At 44.4% G+C, this 20848-nt stretch overlaps 1 protein-coding gene across 1 annotated transcript in view; it reads right to left on the bottom strand.

Moving 5' to 3' along the window:
- Nucleotides 1–5581: 5581 nt before the first annotated feature.
- Nucleotides 5582–20848, bottom strand: part of Parm1 (prostate androgen-regulated mucin-like protein 1) — a 108263-nt gene continuing 92996 nt past the window's right edge. The window contains exons 3-4 of the mRNA XM_021163493.2: nucleotides 19363–19441; nucleotides 5582–9420 (exon numbers count right to left, since the gene is read on the bottom strand). Of these exons, the coding sequence (XP_021019152.1) occupies nucleotides 9336–9420; nucleotides 19363–19441 (164 nt within the window). The 3' untranslated portion in view covers nucleotides 5582–9335. The remainder of the gene's footprint in view (nucleotides 9421–19362; nucleotides 19442–20848) is intronic.

The raw sequence follows: 20848 nt of genomic DNA, 5'->3' as shown, positions 1-20848 counted from the left end.
TGTGTACATACACACTGCAGGTCTCTAATATGTACATGTGTACATACACACTGCAGGTCTCTAATATGTACATGTGTACATACACACTGCAGGTCTCTAATATGTACATGTGTACATATAGAGCTCAGCTCTCTAATATGTGCATATGTACATATACACCCTCAGGTTTTTTTTTTTTTTATTCTTCTTCACCTTCCAGGCACTACGAAGTCAGTTAATTTGCTATACTTTGGGACCAGAGGAAGAATGCATGCTAACTCGGAATGGGATGTGTCTGCCTGTTGACACAGTGACCTCCAGTCCTGCCTTGCTCCTTGGGGAAGAAGCATGCCAGATCATGATTGCTTTGGGCTTAGAATAGTTACCTTTCCTACATACTCCTTCCCAACATATAGAAGCCTGCAAGGACGCCTCTTAGAATTCCTGTTTCCAATGCGGTTCTAGCTCACAGTTGTCAAGACCAGGTTTTCAGGCAAGAAATGAAAGACATGAAGAAGGTGACCCATTCTTCTGTACAACTCATGGCTCTCAGCTGCTGCTCCAGCGAGTTCCTGAGAGCCCTGCTTCCTGTTAGCCGTCTGAAACCTTAGAATCTGAGCAGTGACCCTTTGATGGCCTCCTCAACCATTCCCTTCTTCCTGATCTTTCTAAGTGTGTGTAAGACCCTAAGGTCTGCATGAAATTCTCAACTCTGCATTGGCATTTTAACCTAAACTCCTGGAATATGCAGAGCCGTGCTCTTGGCTTTGCGTTTCCTGACAATGCCTGTAGCAGGGCTGACTGTCCTGGCCCTGGGAACTGGCAGTGAACTTCTGTTTCTCACACTTCCCGGCAACGCCTGCCTTTATGACTGAATGAGCTTTTCAACACTCCACACAGCAGTGTTTGTGGAAATGAATCCTGACCATGTGTGTGCCAAGGGGGAAACTGTAGGGAGAGAAGATGAGTTCTGCATCCTGTGGATCTGAAGCCTGGAGACTCCCGATGTTGGGTTGATGGTGATTAAATGGGTGGCCACTTAGTTCAGCCTTCATATAATACCTATATTAGGTAGCTGTCCATCACTTTAATGAAATATCTGAGAAAATTAATCTATAAGGAATGTATGAAAGTCTCCTCCCACAGTTTGGAGGTACCAGCCAATGGCTCATTATCCTCTTTCCTTTGGGCCTGTGATATGACCATCATAGGGACAAAACTGCTCACCTCATGGCCAGGAACCAAATGAGAGCGAGGAGGTGCTGATGTCCCATACCCCCTTCAAAAGCATGTCCTAATGACCCAACGGCCTCTCTCTAGGCTCTGCTTCCTGAAAGCTCAACCATTTTTCTAAAGTGCAATTTTAGGGGTCAAGCTTTAACAGGCAAGCCTTTGCAGAGCATTTGAGATCCAAAGTATTATACCCCAACGGATTTGTCCTTCAGAACCCATGGTGAGATTTACTCCTCTTTATGACATTGTATAGTGATAGTATACACAGTCTGTCTATGTTTCTAGGTAGGGCCTAGGGGAGGTGATCAGGATTAGAGGAAGTCACTAGTATTGAGCCCTCATAACTGAATGTTGCTGCCTTTTGAAGAAGAGACTAGAACACACACACACACACACACACACACATTCCTTGTCTTTTGCCATATGATACCTTATGAGATGGGAGACCAATGTGGCGCCTTAACCATGTTATCTCAAGAAGTGTGAGTCAAAATGCTCCTCCCAGCATTCCTAGCCTGAGGTGTTGTGTTACTATATGTGTTTCCACTCTATGTAGAAATACATTGTGACCTTGAGCACAAGATTAGGATGTAGGCAGAGATAGCACAGAGACTGCCAAGTGATCAGCCCTGGGAATTGTGCTGCCTTCAAAAGACCCAAAGCATCACCAAGAGCAAGTATTACTGTGAGGGCCTCTGTAGAACCCTTTGCTATAGGGAGGACTTTGCTTTCATGCTGAGTACCCAGCTCTAGCTGCAGGCTATCCCACATAGGTAGACCTGTCTGATGGCTGGCAGAATACAGGTACCCAGATATCTGTCATGGGATGAAGATTCTGCCTAGAAGGACCACAGAGCATTGATTCTGAAGACCACAGGTCAACACTTCCTCTGCCTGACCACCCCGCCACCTATGTCCACAGGCTGTTTTTCTAAAATAACACGTTTGGTCCTTAGCTTCTTCATCCATGGGGGTTATTAATACTATTATACTATGTATAATACTAGTATAATATTATACTATGGGGGATATTAATAATATCTGCCTAACAGGGATGTTAAGCTCAAATCCAGTGCTCAAAAACAATATGTGGCTCATGGTAGGTGCTAAGTAAGGAAACAGTATCATTACTGTTCTAAGGGAGGACAAGCTGACACAATGGTGTACTCTTGGGTAATAGCAGGAGTGACTCTGCTGGGGACTCAGATATGATTCCTATGGGATATCAGGGAAACGAAAAAGTTTATACTGGATTTCAAGAGCCCACGGCCCTGTGCTGGTGTCCTCTCAGTACAGGAGGGCAAGCAGTTTCCCCTTAGAGAGGATAGCTTGGCAGGCAGCAGGAGTTAGCACAAAGGTGACAGTGCCAGACAGGGAACATGTGCTGGGGAGCTGACCAGGCTTGTTGTTGGCTACATGCCAGACCCCTTGAGATTGCTCAAAATAGTGTAGGGGGGCCGGTGCAAGGGGTGGAAAGTCCCGTGTTAGCAGGAGGTGGCAGGGTTAGGCTTAGTCTCTTGTGTGGAAAGAGCTCTGATGGCAGACAGTTGGTTTGAGTCCCAACCCTAACAGTAACTAAACTTAAACTATCGGGAAAGCTAGTTCATGTTATCCATTACTGAGCATGTGGACAGATTTAGTGTATTGATGAATAAGCTTCACATCTTAGAATTTGCATGAGGAATGGAGTATGACCTCTAAAGCTAACATAGACAACCCTCACCAGCATCTCAGCTACCCAATGCATTGTAACCACTCAGTTTATTGGTTCACAAAGAAACAGACTGCATTTGTTGATGCAAACTGATGCTGTTATTATGCAGTGCGATGTTCTGGTGAAGCGAATGTAGCTGGCTCTGCCCTGGCCAAAGATGAGATCCTTTAAGGGTGCAATGTCACCTCTTGCAGCTTTCCTTCCACAAGACCAGTGCCTTGGAACAGTGATTTTTTTTTTTTTGATTCAGTGCTCTCTCACAAAGCTCAAACGTTAACTATCCAATTGCAGATGTGTAAACTGTTTTAGATTGGATACTAAATACTTGAAAAGATCATGATTTAATGTTGACAAATTGTCACATAAGGAAAGATATTGATTTGGACATCAGAACTTAAGAGTGTGTTAATGTGAGTTTGAAGCCAGCCTGGTCTACAAAATGAGTTTCAGGACAGCCAGGGATATACAGGGAAACCTGCCTCGGAAAAAACAAAAAACAAAAACAAAAAAACCAAAAAACCCAAAAAAGAGTGTGTTAATGCTACACATTCTTTGTGTGTTAATGTCTAGTTTACGGGTGTACCTGTGTGTGCTCACGTGTGTTTAAATGCAGGAGGAAGTCAGAGGTTGTTGTCAGGTATCTTTCTCTATCACTCTTCGTCTTACTTTACTTTTGGAGACAAGATCTCTCTCTCTCTCTCTCTCTCTCTCTCTCTCTCTCTCTCTCTCTCTCTCTCTCTCTCCTCTCTTTCCTTTCCTCTTTCCCCCTCCTCCTGTCCCATCCTTCTCTCCCCCTCCTCTTTCCTCCTTCTCCCCCTTCTTTCCCCCTGTCCTCTGACTCTATGAACCATTTTTGCTAGACTGGCTATCCAGCATACCGTCAGGATCCCCCGTCCCTGACCTCCAGCTCCAGAGTTACAGACATCACCGCCATGCACGACTTTTACGTGGGTGCTGGGAACCAGGCTCAGGTTCTTATGCTTACACAGCAAATACTTTGCTGACTGAGTCAGCTCCCTAGCCCTAGCTATATATTCTCATTAAACGTTTGATTACTATTAAATTTAAAGCACTTTCTTACCATCTCCATTCAGGAAAGCCTTTAAAAATTTTAAATAGCTCAACAATTTATTTATTTTATTTATGTATTTGTTTTATCTTATGATCATTAATTTTATGAAATGGTTATCTTTTTTATTTTTCACTGTTTATAAATGGCTATATTTAAAAATTGTGTGTGTGTGTGTGTGTGTGTGTGTGTGTGTGTATGAGTACAGTTGGCCAAAGAAACCAGAAGGGAGTGTCAGGTGCCCTGGAGCCAGAGTTATAGATAGTTGTGTGCTACTTCTCAAGGGTGCTGGGAGCTGAACTTAAGGCCTCTAGAAAAGTATCTTTTCAGCCTGAGAAACATCAAATGGGAGTCTCCTGTTGCTTGTGTGCCCAAGGTAGGTCTTCAAGAGGTCATGACTCATGGGTCCGTTGCTTGTCAGAGTGAAACAGTTGATCAGGAAAAGAGCTTTGCCTTGGTTTATGTTTTCAGAGGTGTCAGCCCATGGTCCTGTCTCTCATGGGACAGTGATGGGAGTGGTAAGCAGAGGAAGATGCTCACCTCTTGCAGCTGGAAACCCCAAGACAGAGGAGGGTCCCCCAAATCAATGACCTAATTTCCTTCTACTGGACCCTCACTTCACAAATATCTCACAGTAACTTCCAGTAGTACCACAGACAGGAGACCAGGCCCTCAATACACAGCCTTCGAGGGATGCACGTTCAGATTACGTCACCCAGAACAATCAATAGAAGGGGCTTGTTCCATGTTTGGAAGCCATTCCTTAAGAACCCCTAGCAAGTCTTTGATGTTGTGTTACTGGTAGCCAGACAACTAAACGAACCAACCCAGTCTTAGTATACATTCATCATCTAGTCAGTAATGCCTAGGTGGTCTTTGTGGTGTTTGGCTATCATGCTAACACTTCTGAAGTGGTGAGAGAGGATCAGGAGCTCAAGGCCAGCTTGGGCTACATAGTAAGTTCAAAACCTACCAGGACGCTATTAGGCTCTGTCTCAAGGTTAAAAAAAGAAAAAGTGGAAATAAAACCCCAACCCCCAGTTTGCAGCTGGTCCCCTCCTCCCCATTGAACAGACTGCATTGGATCTGCCGTGGTTATTTTCTTCAAAATCAAAATAATATTTGGTTAGCTTCTCGGGGTTGAAATTATACTTTGGATGGTTGAAATTGCCTGCTAATTAGCTGTCAGATAAGGATGAATATGCTGAATTTAATTTTTTTGGAATGGAGTGGAGCAAACACCACATGTACTGCTAATGCCAATGTGTTTTAATGTGACTTGATTATGCTTACCGTCTCGCTCATTGAATCAAAATGTTTGCTCGCACCTCTGCTGGATGAGGCACACAGAATATTTGGGAATGAAATCACTGCTCAGAAGGTTCGTTCAACACCGGCAGCATCCCAGCCTGTTTCAAGATCAGAGCGACCTTCCCGCGCTACAGAAATTATTATTTATTGATGGGGTGGGGGAGAGATACAATTTCTTTAAGAACAAGTCAGAGCTACTTAATATGACCAATAAAAACAAACCCAGTGGCCTGGGTAATAGACCATCTCAAAATGTGAATCACCACAGCTAGACACAAGCTTTTAACCACTTTAATTGGCATAGTTATAATTGGTATGCAATATGTCTTACAACAAATGTAGATATGATGTCATCAAATATCAAAGAAGTTGCGCACCCTCCCATCTTTAAAAGATGTCAGCTAACTTTACTCCAAGAGAGCAACATGACAATGAGTCAATACAAACTAACGCTTCTGAGATCAAAGTTGAAATGGTACATCCATTTGCCCTCAAAAGAAGGTTAAAGGCAATGAAGGTGAATCAACGTGCAAATTAGCATCTGGACCAATCACAAAATTCATTTTCAAGATGCATAGGATCGAACCATGCACCCTTGCAAGCAAGACGAAGGGCAGATGACATCAGATCATAATCTACTCCTCCGAGACCTCGGAGTGTGAAAGTCAGAGGCCTTCTTCTGGAAGTGCTGAGGCATCCAGGTGTGTCATGCTAACCTAGATCCTGATGCAGGTCTGTGAGACCTGTGTGCTGGGCCACCTTTTCAGCTGGAGGGGAGACATCCTCTGTGGTCCCAAGAACAGCTAACTCAACATCAGTCAGGTGCGCGGGAGGGAAGTTCAGAGCTCTGATAGCCATCTGAGGTGGCCGTGACATTAACCATAGTTTTACAGAGTAAGTAAAAACAGCACAGCAGTATAACAGTGAGTAAGAAACTGAGATCACTTATATTTCTATATAATACTTGAAATGTCCGTAAATAGTTTTTCTCCAGAAACTGAAAACACTGTATACACAATTTCATTAATCCTCACAACACATCTGTGAGGTAGGAAGGGGTAAAGCCACTATGAAAGCATCACCCCCATTTTATAAATGAAGACACAGCTGTGCAGGGAAGATAGGGGCCCATCAGGGCCATGGGAAAAGAAAGCATAGTTGCCTACCATTCTTTGACCATTTGCAGTCCATGGAGAAGAGGCTCCAGTTCTCTTTTTGCTCCTGACTTTCTCTCCAAAGCATTCCGGCCAGTCCGATCCATGATGGGGCACAATTGTTTGGATCTACTTAGGGGGACCACCAATTTCCCTTGTGTAGACTTGAACTAACTCTCCCTGAGGTAAAGGACATCAATTATTGGCATATATTTCAGAGGTGTGTGTGTGTGTGTGTGTGTGTGTGTGTGTGTGTGTGTGTGTAGCAATGTTTGTAGAATAAATATGCTGAAACCTTTTGGCCAATTCAAAAGCAGAAAAATGTATTTGGCAGAGTCCATTCTCACACTCACACACTTTATAGTAACAAACACGCTAGGGAGCTTTGAGGGAACACTGCCGGTCACCTTGTTGTATATGACTGCTCTGTGTTTTGCTGAAAGCAATTAGAAGGCAATCAGAGCACTGACAACCACATGTTCATAGACAATGGCATCCTTTGGTGAAAAAAAAATTCTTGCTGTGTCTCTGGTTTCTAACAGGTAAGGGGTCTTGGGAGGAAGCTGGTTTTTCTGGCCTAGGATTTATTTTACCTCAGAAGCCATATCTGAAGTATACTTCCCCCAAGGTGTTTATTAGAAAGCTTTGTGTCATGTGTCAAAAATGATTTTTGGTGGACAGAGGACAATGACACGCAGAATCCTGGTGTGTACTGGTTTGTTTTTTGCCTAACCAGAGACCCGTGAAGGGGTCAGGGTAGGAAGGCCAAGTGTGATCAGAGGGCACACCCTTGCAAGGTCTGTCTGCCTGTCTGTCTGTCTGTCTGTCTGTTGCCTGTTGGGTGTTTCATATTCAGGGATATCTTAATGTCTGCAAACCCATTCCTTGTTACCCACTCTGCTTACAGGTTCCCTTTAAGGACTGATCTTTCCTTTTGGCACTTCTGAGGTTTAGGAAGGAGTTACTTCAAAGCCTGCGGTGGTAGGTTGTGGGAAGTACCCCTGCTTGTGGACTTTACACCAGAGGGGTTCAAGATAGCAATATGAGAGTGTTTTTCTTTAGCAGAGTAGTGGGGGAAGAGGTGGGAAGATCTGAGGAATGAAAATGGATAGTTTGTTGTTCCCTGTGTCATCATAGGAAAATTCAACCTAGTTTGAGATACATACTTTCTCCTCCATGAAATCAGGACTCAAGATGGCTAGGTGCCATCATCAGTGGTTACAAAAGAACAGCAGTGCAGCCCTGTAATCAAGCTCTCGAGAAACAGACATAAATGAGGTAACAACAGCACAAGCCAGAAGTCAACCTAGCAGGCAGCAAATTGAACACTTGGGGGAAAGAAATTGATGTCTCACTTTGTTAAAAATGAAAGTGTCTTCCTGATGCCAGAATGGGTTTTTGTTTGTTTGTTTGTTTGTCCCCCCTACCCCCATCACAAGGGCATTACAGTGAATGGTCTCAGTGTCAACCTTTGATATTTCCGACTAGGACGTTCTTTGGGTAGGAAGGTTGTCCTGAGCCAGGCAGGGTGTTTAGCAGGATCCATAGTCTCTACCCCTTACTGGTGCTCCCAACTAACAAAGTAACAATAAAAAAAAATGCTACTAGACATCCCAGGTAGGAGTAGGGGATGGGAGGGGTGAGAGTTACACAATCACCTCCTGGTGGGTCAGAAGTGAAGAAGCAGATATTGGCAAAGAAGAACGATCGCTTCTCAAAATTTGTTGTACAGGATTTGAGACTGCACACCTGGAGGTCAATATTCACTTATTGAAAGAAAGAATGAAGGAGAACACACAGATAGTTCTCGATGTCTCCGTCCTATGGAAGCCAGTGCTGCAGATAGCATCGTGCCTCTCTTAACTTTTTTTTGGAATAGCATACAGCCATCATCCAATACAAACAGCAAGGCAGTGAAGCAGTTGCTGCTTTATGGGTGTGGAGCGAGAGTTCTATGGGTACCTCCAAGCTTTAGATATCTCCCACTCCCATGGAGAGCTGGCTCCTGCTTGCTTCAGGAGGGTGGGTGGTGCATGTAAGCTTTTGTCTTCCCCTTCTCCCCCCATCCCTTAGACTCCACATGTCTCTCCCTGTCTGCTCTTCAAGCTCACCTCCCAGCTTTGCTTGTGGCGAAGAAACTTTCTTGAAAGCTATCGGGTTGGGAATCCCTGCTGCCTTTGAGTGGCCTAGGTGGGGAGAGCAGGTTGAAAGCCTGCTGATTGACAGCCTGCTGTGCCACCTTGCCCTTGCCCGCTGCTCTCCTCCTGGGCACGGCCTCTTTTATCTTTCATCAATTAGGCAGCTCAGAATGGTCTTTCTGCTTATAGGACTAAGTAGGCATCCTGTCAGATACAACCAGGCAAACAAGGATTGAAAAGGAATCCAGAAGCCCCTGCTCCTTCCACACAGAGTGGTAGTCTCCCGGGATGTGTTCCTTTCTCCTCACTGATATTTAATGTCATTTCCTGTAGAGAACGTTAAGAAATAATCCAAACCAAAAGATCCCCTAAAATTAAATCCCCCACCAAGCAACTCCCAGCCCCTTTCTTCAGTCCTTTCCAAAGTGGCTTCCATGATGGGAGACTCTGCAGCCCCCACCTCATGGTATCTGGCTTGGTCAGTGCAAAGATGGTCCGTGTCAGCTGCAAACCGGCCTCCACCACCGGCTTTTCCGAGATGGTTCTTTTGTATCAGAAGGGAGACATTCTGTAGTAGCAGCCAGAGAAGGGGAAGGGGAAAAAACAAAAACAACCATACCAACAAAAGAGGGCTCGCGATTGTCGTTCAGTGTACATCATGTACTTGTTATTATTCTACTGGATAAGCACTTATAAATAAAGGACCGTTACTTCTTGTCCTCGGCCACCTTCCTTTGTTAAGAGTCATCGTAGAGAGGGTTGTTGTAGTTTCCCCAGGACCCGTAGTCATGGTCGTCCAGCAGCCTTCCGTAGGAGGAGTGCCTGAGTGGGAAGAAGAGGGTGGGGTTACTTGAGCATATGCAAATCTGAGGGCACATTAACACCCTGCAGCCCGAACCTAGGAAGCTCACAGGTCCATGGGAGGGAAAGATAACATCATCCCAGCAAGATAACCCTGGACCACATAAGCCCTAGTTACCAACCAGCTTCTGCCTAGGGGCTTGTCTATCCCTTTCTCCTGAGATTCCTGTGTCTCTCTTTCCTCTGGAGTGCGGGAGTGGGGAGAAGGGTCCATTTCCACAGCTGCCCAGTAAGAAAGGGAATGGGAACTTGGGTCCCAGGGTCTTGATGTAGGTCCCGAGGCTAATTTTCTGTGAAGTAATATCCACACAGCCACAGCCACTATTGTGGTTAGCACAGATCGCCGCGGGGCTTTGCTGTCATTTGTAAAGTCTGTCTCTATTAGTTCTTTTAGTAGATCCTCAGAATCAAGGCTGAGAGAAAGAAGTGTTTCTCTGATGAGGGAAATGGTATTTGGGAAGTTTGATTGACGTGACCCAAACTATCCAGCTGAGCTGTGTGTTAGATTCCCCACCTCCATCTAAAACTAGAGTTTTCAGACCTTGGATTCCCCTGGGTCTGGTTAGCCCCTAGTTTAATAGCAAAATGGTCCCAACAGGCTCTAGGACACTTAAGTAACTAAAATCGGATTGCCCTCATCTCTTTCCTTAAGATCTCTGAATGGCTGTTCCTGTAAGCCAAAGTCCTTTCAATGGTTCGTGAAGTCATAAAGGCTCAGGAGCATCTAGTTTTCTGAGAAAAATTAATTGCTACCAAAGACCCTTGCTCCCTCAGCTCCAGGTGTACTGCTCTTTCTGTCTCCCATGAGCACCCTCACCCCAGGGCCTTTGCACGCACTCCTCCCTTGCTCATGCGTCTTCCAAAATATGCTTCATGATTTATATAATTGTTTTGTAATTACTTCAACCAGACTGTATGTCTCATGAGGGTAGAGATGATGTGCCTGTTATGTTTATTCATGGTTCTATTTCTAGCTTCTAGAAGATGCATGCAGTAAGTCATCCAGAATTGTCTGTGGAAGATACAGTAACCGAAAAAGACATGTCTTGAGTTCTCACCGAAGTCGATCTGTTCATAAAGGTGGGAGATTTCCTGGGAATGGCATGGTCATTTAAGGACTAAAGAGAATGACAGGATTGGAAGAATGCCATAAACAAGCATGCAGTGACCCTGAGGTCCATGCTAGTATACGAATTCTTACGTGTGTCATAGCCTCCCACAGCGCCAGTGTCCATCAGAGGCTGTTTAGACTGCACTCTTGCTGGGCTAAGGTGCCAATTAGACTCTGGAAACCTGAGGTATAAGAGCTGAATCTAGATCCAGGGGGCTGAGACCTGACTAGAAATCATGGATGCTAAATGCAGTCCTGGACATGCCCACTCCACGTAGTCTTCTCACAGCCAGGTATTAAGCAAGACAGAAACACAATCCAAGGGTCACAGAAAGCATCCACTCCACTTCGGTTGGTTGCTCAAACACTTGCTCTTGCCTTCCTGCAGCTTACCGACATCAGCCAGGGATTGGCAAAGAGATGAATGGCATTTAGCAAGAACCAGGTCCGTGCTGTACCCGTTTCTGAGTTCTGACGTAGCTCCTGCAAGCTAACTCAGTGGCTCCCGTCTATATCCTGGACGACTTGAAAATGTTCCACAAAATAATTGGTTTACACTACCAGCTCACAATATGTATGTATGTGTGTGTGCATATGTGTGTGTGCATATGTATGTGTGTATAGGTGTATGTATATGTGTGTATATGCATGTGTGTGAGTGTATGTATATGTGTATTGTGTGTATATGTGTGTATGTGTGTGTGTGTGTTTGTGTGTTTGTCTATGTGTTTGTGTGTGTGCATATGTGTGTATGTGTGTCTATGTGTATGTGCATATGTGTGTGTGTGTATGTGTGTGTGCATATGTGTGTGTGTGTTTATGTGTGTATGTATGTGTGTGGGTGGAGGGAAAGAGAGAGAGCATAAGGAGCAACCCAGACACACTATATTGCCTGTTTATATACAGGAAAAGCAGAGGTCATTTCGGTAGGTGAAGATTACGAGCTGCACACAGCCAACTCTCCAATTACTTGAAAGCCTCCAGTTCTAACCAGACCTGAATGGGATGGCTGAGAAGTGGGAGCTGCTGGGTGAGAAGATCACATGCCAGGCATCTCACACGGGGCTGCACCCTCTCTTCCAGCTCGCCTTTACTGCTGTAAGTTGGCAAGCAGTCCACAATAACCCCATGTCTTCATTCATGGGGAGCCTCTGCTTCACCTTTGAAGTTAATTTGATTTCTTGTGGCATTTTAATCTCTTTCTTATAATTTTATTCTCATAAGCTGCCAGTTTGGTCAATAGATGTACAACTTGAGTAGGTTTCTTGACCCCTTTGTTCCTTCATTTACAAAATGGTGAGTTAAAAAAAAATGCATTAAAGTTGTTGGAAGGTCTCAATGAGGTAATGCATTTTAAAGGCTTGGCACACAATAAATATTGGCCAACATTGCTTCGTAATTTTTTATTATAATGAAACTTATACAAGCCCATGCTAAATCTGCAAACAGTAAAATTGAACTACTGAAACTGTGCTTTAGGCATAGTAATAAATACAGTTTCTGATATTACTGTTATTTGAATCTTATAAAAGATCATTACAGGCAGAGTGAGGCCAAAGGGTTAAAACTCCTCTGGTCACCAAGCCTTACAGTCTGTGGTTATTTTAGGCACTTGGGACAAGGCTACACCTGAGTTTGCTGTACTGACAGTAGCATCTGCTGCAGAGACACGAAAAAAAAGCACTGGCCTTGGCTTCCGTTTTTCTTTGTCTTTACATTTGAACAGTGCATGCTGCTAAGTGAGGAAAGAGATGCAAGGGAGGTGGAGCAGCCAAAATGGGGGGAAATAAAGTGAGAAAAACAGGAAATGCTTTGAACCTGCAGGGTTGACTCTGAATAAATTCAGGGGCCGAAACATGAACTGGGTATGTTGGGGTTCGAGGTAGACGGGTAAATCTGATGTTGTTGTGGATGGAGGAAAGGACATAGCTGTGGGTATGGGACACAGGGAGGCTAGTTAGGGAGCATTTGACCCTTTCTGACGGGCTGGGCCAGTGCTTCTTAAACCATGGCATGAGGTGATTGGACACGAGGAAGTTTCCAGATGGGCCTGTGTAAGCAGAGTCTAAGACGGAAAAAGGGAAACTTCCCCCTACTCCAAACATTAGGAAAGCAGGCATAAAGGAACTTAGATGGTTTGTCAATGTATTTAATGGGAGATTCAATAATAAAAGTGCCTCTTGCCTCTGTCAGCACTGCTTTATCTCAACCTGAAGAGCAGTTGGTATGAGTGATGCCATCTTGCTCATGTGATTTATCAATACAGATGGGTACCTGCCTTACATCACAATGTTTTCCATTTGCTTCAAATTGTCTCCCCTTAAATGAACTTCTTAGGGTCAGACTACATCTTACTTTCTCTCTAAATATCTGCATGCTTAATGTGTTGCCTCTGATGCAGTGGTTATAGTGTAAATATTTGAAGGTGACTGTTTATGTCTAGTAGCATATAAATAGCGGATGTTAAGGTTGGTCAATATTAGAAAGGGTTCTTACGGCTTGAGGCAACACTGGCAAAATAATAATAATAATAATAATAATAATAATAATAATAATAATAATAAATCTCAGTAAAGAAAGCCAGAGGTCAAAGGCTCCTCTTGACTTAAAAAGAGGAAGGAGAAGAATGATGGCCGGACCCTGTGCCATGCTGTGGTTTTCCGGCACTTAGTTCAGTGCCCACAGTGTCCCGCTCAATGGCACCTATGCCTCCTGTACTGTACAGTGTCCTTAGCTAAACGCAGAACCTGAGAGGGAACTAAGGAGCAGTCTCTTATTTTATCCTCTCATCTTTTTATCAGTACCTAATTGTCCTTGTAGGTGAGTATAGCATCACGCTTTCTTTGTGTTTAAACAGACTTTAGAGAACACCTGATGTTTGTTCACGGGTACAGCCCAGCTCTTGGCAAACCTCCACCTAGGTTGATGAATTCACCCCCAGTCCTCTCCTCTACCAGAGGAGACCTCACTTTTCAATCATTAGTGCTTATCACAGCTGAGCAGGAAGGAAACACAGATATTAAGACCGGACTTAGTTCAGGGGAGATTGCTGCAGTCATTAGCTGTTAGTAATTAAGCATCAGACTCTTATCTTCCATTAGCAAAGATCTCCATGAGACTGTTCCTTTGTCCTCTTTCTGTTTCTACCAGTGGCTCCCTGTTGCTAATTGTTCCATCTTTGCCTAGCTCCCTTCACTGAAAAATTAGTCTAAGGGACCCTGTTTGGGAAACCAGGGGACACCGTGACCAACTGAATACACTCAGATGCCTGTTCTTAGGGACCTTACATTCTGGGATGTAGGCACAATAGCCACGTTACAAGGTAGGTGGTAGTAAGTGACATGGGGGGAATTAAAGAAAGGCATGAGGAATCCCCAGTGGGAGGTGAGGATTTCAGTTCTGAACAGTGCCCAGAGAAGGTCTCATGAAGGTATCACTTAGCAGACTCCTGAGAGATGAGGGATGAGTCCTGTGGATCGTCTGGAACACATTCTAAAGACAGAGGTGGCAATGAGGGCAAAGGTCTTAGAGCCAGGACATCTGTGTGGCATCTACCATGTCCCTAATAAAAATAAAATCAACTTTTCATGTTGAATGTTTCATCCATGGAAAGGTTGCAGGCAATACTGATGGTGGATTCCATCAGTCCAACACACAGCGTCATTTAAGGTCAGTGCTCGCATAACTGTCTGTCCAAGTTAGGGCATTAACACTGCATCATAATCTTAAAGCTGTGAAAATTGAGGCCACGGGGACCAGGATTACTCAACAGCAGTCATGGTAGCAAGTTGGTGGCTGATGATCACAGCTCAGGTTTTAGCAGTCCTGCCTCTTTCTATCAAAGTCCCAATGATGGGCACATTTCCAAGCAAACATTGCTTTCAGTATCTCTCACAGCCCATTTTTTTCCAAGCTAGTATTTTCAAACCTATCTTTCAACAATCAACCCCCTTCATTCACACTTTCACATTTGCTCTTTCTAGTTTTTAAAGTTAGTTATCTGTGAGAGGCCATCTGTCTGACCATTGCCACAGAAGAGGGCTGGAGGCCTCCATCTCTGTCAACAGATCCAGTGTGAACAGTGATCAGAGAGTGGCTCCCACTTCCTCACTCTTAGTTCTTCCTCATTTGAAATAAATATTGCTGTCACACCCCAACTTTCTCACCCAGATCATTGTTTCATCCAAGAAATGTCCCAATGGAATTATGGCATGTCAGCTTTGGCCAGAGTAGAGGCTTTATATGGCTCTGGTGGAAGAGGCTGGGACACATGGCTACTTTCTGGAAAGCACATGGAACAGAACAGGGAGGTGCATCCAGGAACTCGATATGGGGAGGGAGGGTTGGAGGAGGCTGCTTTGGAGTCATCACTTTGGAATTTAAAAAGGGATGAATCAAACACCTCCTGGTTTGTACAGAGTCACAGAAGCATGAAGAGACAGGGCTGTATGTCTGGGGGAACCTCCACAGCAAAGTATCTCTTACAAAGCAGAACAATTTAAAGTATGTTTCTTGGACCCTCAGCTCCAGTATCCTTGATGGGCTAGCTAAGAATGTAGATGTAAGGGCCCCATACAGACCTTCAGAATCAGACTCAGAATCAGGAGCTCTGGAAATTATCTATAATATGCTCCCCAAATAGCAATTTTATACAGCAAAACCCAGAGAGCCACAGAGGTGGGGATCAAGTAAACTAGCCATCCAAAATTTCCAAAAGCTAATCTGAAAATATTCAGCATATGGATAACAAATTCTAAAAGATCCTGACTGTCACAGCTGGCCAGGGCTAGTCATTAAACCCAACAAGCAGAAGCAATCTGCAGCCACTGTGAGATACAAAGCAAGACAGAGAACTTCTAACAAAGGCATCTGAAGAGCCAGGCCCTGCTGTGTTGAAAAATCAAGTTCACATTTATTTTTGTGAAGGGCTACCTAGTCACAGCTTCATCCACTTCTGCAGATATGGGCTCTTGTGTAGGGAGATTATCTCCTACCTGAGCAGATCTGAGCAATTTAAACAAAACAGAAGTGACTTTTGTACCGCACTTCAATCATCACTAATTAAAGACACCCTTTTGTAAGAGGTAGGGAGGGCTTGCTTCCCATTAAATTTGCAAATGAGCCTTGGAGCAGAGATTGCCTGAGACTGTTTCTGCTTATGAATGTCTAGCACGAATGCAATCTCATTTATAAGCAGCATCACATGAAAGCTGCCACACAACACAGGGTGACACTCCTGCTCCATCCTCTTTGTCCTTTCTCCTATGCATTTGTGTGTGTGTGTGTGTGTGTGTCCACCAAGTGGGGATGCCAAGGACATAGTTATTCTTCCAGCCTCATATTGGAGCTTACCATGTATCATATTACATGACATGCACAGTTCTGAAACCAGCGGATGCCACAGTAAGCAACTTCATTTAGTGGCGCCCCTCAGCCTCCCCACTGAACATGTGTGACTATCCTAATTTAGTCTTCACCACACTCTGGAGTTAAGTGTTTTGCTATAGTCCCATTTTAAAGAAGAAGACAGTGTAGACAGAGACACTTGCCCATTGGTCCTGTGCTTACCGCCATGCTGTGGTCTCCTTGGACATTCTATATTCATCACCTCAACCTTAAATGCATCTTGACAACGACAGCAAAAAGACTAGTGGGGTCTTGAACTTGAAGGAAGAGCTCCTATCTCCCCTTTTCATGAGAAACTGCTGCTGGTCAAGGTGGGCCCACAACTGGAGAGCTCAAAGATGCTCAGGGCAGTTCAGTTGTGTAAGCCACAACCCTTGATGGCTCAGCTTATTAAAAGATACAATTCTCCAGGCAGAAGACTCTGTGACAAAGCTCGAGGTCATAGGCCACTGGAGAGTGGAGTGTTTAAGCAGATGGCTAATGAGTTCATCAATGGCTTGGAGGGAAAGGGAAAGGCGCCGAGCCCTGTCAGCAGAGCTTGCAAGGGGCACCGTGTTTGGGAGGTGAGGGTGCATTTGGCAGTGGCTTTGCACTCATAGGGCTCTGCTAGGGCTCTAGTCTGAGGATCTAGGCCATAAGCTAACAGCTCCCTTATGGCCTGGGACTCAGTTAGTGGCCAACTGATAAGAGTCCATCTGATAAGAGGTCAGTTGTGTGGCGTTGTTCTCAGAAATATGAGATGAGAGAAGCAGAACATGCCCAGTGTTACACACGCAAGTGCAAGTTCACTTTGTGCATCCACACACACATACACATGTACATACACATACATGCACACTCACAAAGTGGGGGGGAGGCAGACATCAATGGAGCTGTCTATGTGTTTGATGGAGGATTAATGAGAAGCATTTCCCAAGAATCTGGCAAAGTGATATTTGAAGGGACTTAGCGTGGCCTAAAACTCATGAAAACAATTAATCTCCTTATATTGCCATTTCTCCCCCCAAAATGTAATGGAGAAGTAGAAAGGGGCTTTTTGTAGGGAGTTTCTAAGGCCTGTGTGTGACTACCTTATCCTTATGTTTATAGTGCCAAGTCTGGGTAGATTAATAGAAAGTAGCATCCTTCTGCTTGCACCACTGTGGACCATCTTTATTTGAAAAGGAGAGACGTGGGAGGGAGAAGCAGAAACTCATTTTACATCGGGTTTTAATTTAACATTTTGTACATTTTTCATAAGTGCACAGAGCAAACAGTGATGGCCTGCTAATTTCTAAGTGTGGTACATTCTGTGATGGCAGGATGCTGTTACCTCACTCACGTGTCTCCATCCATTGTTTAGAGAGATGCCTGCCACATAGGGCTGGTGCTCAGTAAGTGTGTGTGTGTGTGTGTGTGTGCATTGTGTATCTGTGACTGTGCTACCAAGATTCTTTCTAGCCTACCATTTTGCCAATGATGGCAGAGGGCCTGCTCTTGGGGGCTCTTGGGGCATTTTCATTTTTCCTTGAAAACTATCCTTTGTACCTGGTAGATGGAGGCGATGTGACAAGCCACTCATTCTTGATGCCATTATTAGACTGATTTGACTTCACATGCTAGCAAATGAGGTAATATAAGGAAAGGAAGAGGGGGACTGCTTAGATGGGGCTGGGCTGGGGTGGCCACAGGAGTTGAATGGGTTGCTGAGTGGATGTGTTCACTATAGAGAGCAAACTCAGGGGAGGCAGGAGAGGTAGATGCTCTTTGAGGAACACAGCTATGGTAAAAGAAAGTAAAAGAGAAGTGTGTGTGTGTGTGTGTGTGTGTGTGTGTGTGTGTTTGTGTCTGCTCTGTGTGTGACTGGTGTATATGTGTATGGTATTTGCGTATGATGTGTGTGTCTGAATGGTATAAGTGTGTCTGTGTCTGATATGTGTGTTTGTATGTGTATGGTGTGTGTATAGTGTGTGGTTATGATGTGTGTATTTGTTGTGTGTGTATGTATATGTATGATTTGGCGTATGGTGTGTATGTGTGCGTGCATGCACACAGTGCTATGCGACAGTGTAATCTTATCTTTTTCACTTACTATTTGAAGTACCACCTTTGTGTCTATTGAGCTTATACATGAGATCTAGTCCATGAAGCTCGAATATTTGTGAAGGAGGGAATAAACAAGTAAATAACTATATGAAACATATAATAAACATTGACAGCACTGGGGGTGAAGTAATGAAGGAACAGAAAGGATAAATGACAGGACCCCAAACTAAGGAAGGGAAATCTCTTAAGAAAGAGATGTGCGTTCACAGCCAGGGCACAAGAACAGTGGGCGTTGGGGGGGCATGGAAGACCAAGGGTCTGGGAGGGCGAGAGTGGTTTGCTCTGAGAACTGAAGGGGAGCTTAAGTCTGGACCTCAGTAGTGGAGGGTGACCAAGATGCACTGGGTACCATTGGGAGGGCAAAGGCCAGGTCTGAAGGACTTCCAGGCCAGCCGGCGGAGCTAAAATTTCATTCAAACACAGAGAGGAGCTCCAAGGGGGTTTTGAGGGGTGGGGTGATGGGGTTGAAGGAGTTCCCAAAGAGCTGGTACCAGCTGCTATAAGACGATGCACTGGAGGTCTAGGAGGCCATGCTCATCCCCAGAACAGGTCCTCCTGTCCTGTGCTACTGCACTCTGCTGGCTGGTGAGTGAGACTGCCACAGGCCATCTGCCATTTATAGCTGGAAGGCCACTCTGCGTGGGTAAAGTGGCGTTGAGGACTTCTGGATTTTAGAGTGAGAGGAAACAAGGATGGAGTTTGAGGAATACTGTAACTTTCTGTCTGGCTAAGGAGTGCAAACCCTCAGCCACTCTGTATGTTGACCACTTTACAGATGAAACATGTTTTGAAAACTAACAATATAGAAACGTAATTGGGGGCCAGAGCTCAGTTTTCTAGAAAGTGCTCTATTTCCCTTTTCTCTTGAGTATATTTGATTAGACGAATAAACACCCCTTGAATAGATGGATTGCCAATCAAATGATGAGTGTGCAGGACACCGGGACTTAGTAACCGCTGATCCTGCCCTCTACCCCAGCCCACAGGAAGCTCTGGTTCCCAGAGGAGGTGTGTGGCTTTCCCAGAGCAATGGAGTGATTTCAGGGCAGACGTCTGCACAGTCTCCAGACTCTAGGTAAACTTTATCCCATGATGTCATCATGCCATCTACTCAACATTTTCTTCTTCAAACCGTCTGCCCCTGACTGCTGTGCGGTTGGTTTACTGGCCACATTACTTCCCTGCCAGTATTTCTGAGGGATGGGATGCCCACCACAAAAGGAGCCCATGGCAAAACAGCCTTCAGCCTGGAGCCTCACAAATGGAATCCCGTTCTTTTCAAAGAGGAAAGCGTGACTCACCTGATCTTCAGGTATGCTGCACCTCCAAACACCAGCAACACCACGGCGATGACTGTCACAGTGATGGCGGCGATGCTGCCTGTGAAGGAGGAAAGGCCCAGAAAAGACAATGAGGGCTAGCTTAGGGGGTTTAGAGTACACAGTGCCTAACCATGTCTCCCTTGAAGGATGCAATGCACCTCATACTGTTCTAGTCAGAACGAGAACGAAACCTAGGGTTTCAATTCTGTTATTGAACTTCAAACAAAAACACAAAGTGAGGTTCAACAAATGGTCAGTATTTCTTTTAGCATTTATCGTGACTTGTTGGATGCTCTGGAATGCAAAGGGCAGTACACAGTAATACCTCACAGTCATTTGAAGAATGATGGAGGTCAGTTACCAGCACTTTGTCTGTAGGGGAAGATTTTAAATCTCCAAGGGTTTTCTTTTCATGTTTTGTTGAGTCCCAGGTGAAATATTGGGAGAAAGGCATCCTGCTCAAGTGCCACTAGGAGGTAAGGCATCCTAGTTTTCAATAAACTGGAACTACACAGCTGTATCAGTAGTATCCACTCCAAACAGGTCACTTCGGTAGGAGATGTGCAAATTTCAATGATCTCATCAGATTCTCATTGTTCCTCTTTGAGAAGTGTGAGCAGCTTCTACATTCAAATGGTCCATTTGGATGACAGAGAATTAAGTCAAGTTTTGTATGCAAAATAAGGTCAACTGTTCAGGGAGCACTGTTTTTGTTGTCCTTGTTGTAACAACACTGGTACAAAGCAGTGATGTCAACCTGTGGGTTGTGACTCCTTAGGAGTCTCGTATCGGATAATCTGCATATCAGATATTTACATTGTGGTTCATAACTGTTGCAAAATTAGTTATGAAGTAGCAACAAAATAATTTTATAGCTGGTGGGGGCGTGGGGTCACCACAGTGTGAGGAACTATATTAAAGGGTTGCAGCATTAGAAAGGTTGAAAACCACTGCTTCTGAAGTAACACATATGCTTTATGCCATAGCTTAAAATTTGGTCCCTAAAGTGATTATTAATGGAAGGTAAAGAGACAGGCAGAGAGATGAACCTTTTAAGCACATGTCCCTATAAAAATAACCATCCCACTCTAAATATATCTTTGAGGTCCAGCACTCTTTCTATGTGTGTTTTGGACTAATGGAGTATATATACTTTGCTTTTGTTATACCTTAGAAGTGTTAAGGATCAATTGGAATCTTGTCCCCAAATATTGCAAAAGACTTTTGGTGTAATTCACCTGCTTCCTATGTAGGTACACTACTTATTGCTTAAACAAATGAATGGGAGCTGTTCTCAAATGCCTGGAAAAGAGCTGAGTGATCTGGACTGAAATATATAGATCCATGTGTGTGTGTGTGCATGTTCCTGTGTGTGTGTGTGTGTGTGTGTGTGTGTGTGCATGCCTATGATTGGCTGTGCAACTATAAGCTATTCATTTATCTGGGTTCTGCCCATCTCACACGA

This window comes from Mus caroli, chromosome 5 (assembly GCF_900094665.2).
Source record: "Mus caroli chromosome 5, CAROLI_EIJ_v1.1, whole genome shotgun sequence".
NCBI classification, from domain to species: Eukaryota; Metazoa; Chordata; class Mammalia; order Rodentia; family Muridae; genus Mus; species Mus caroli.
The sequence above is the reverse complement of the archived record's forward strand: the minus strand, read 5'-3'. Positions and strand labels throughout refer to the sequence as shown.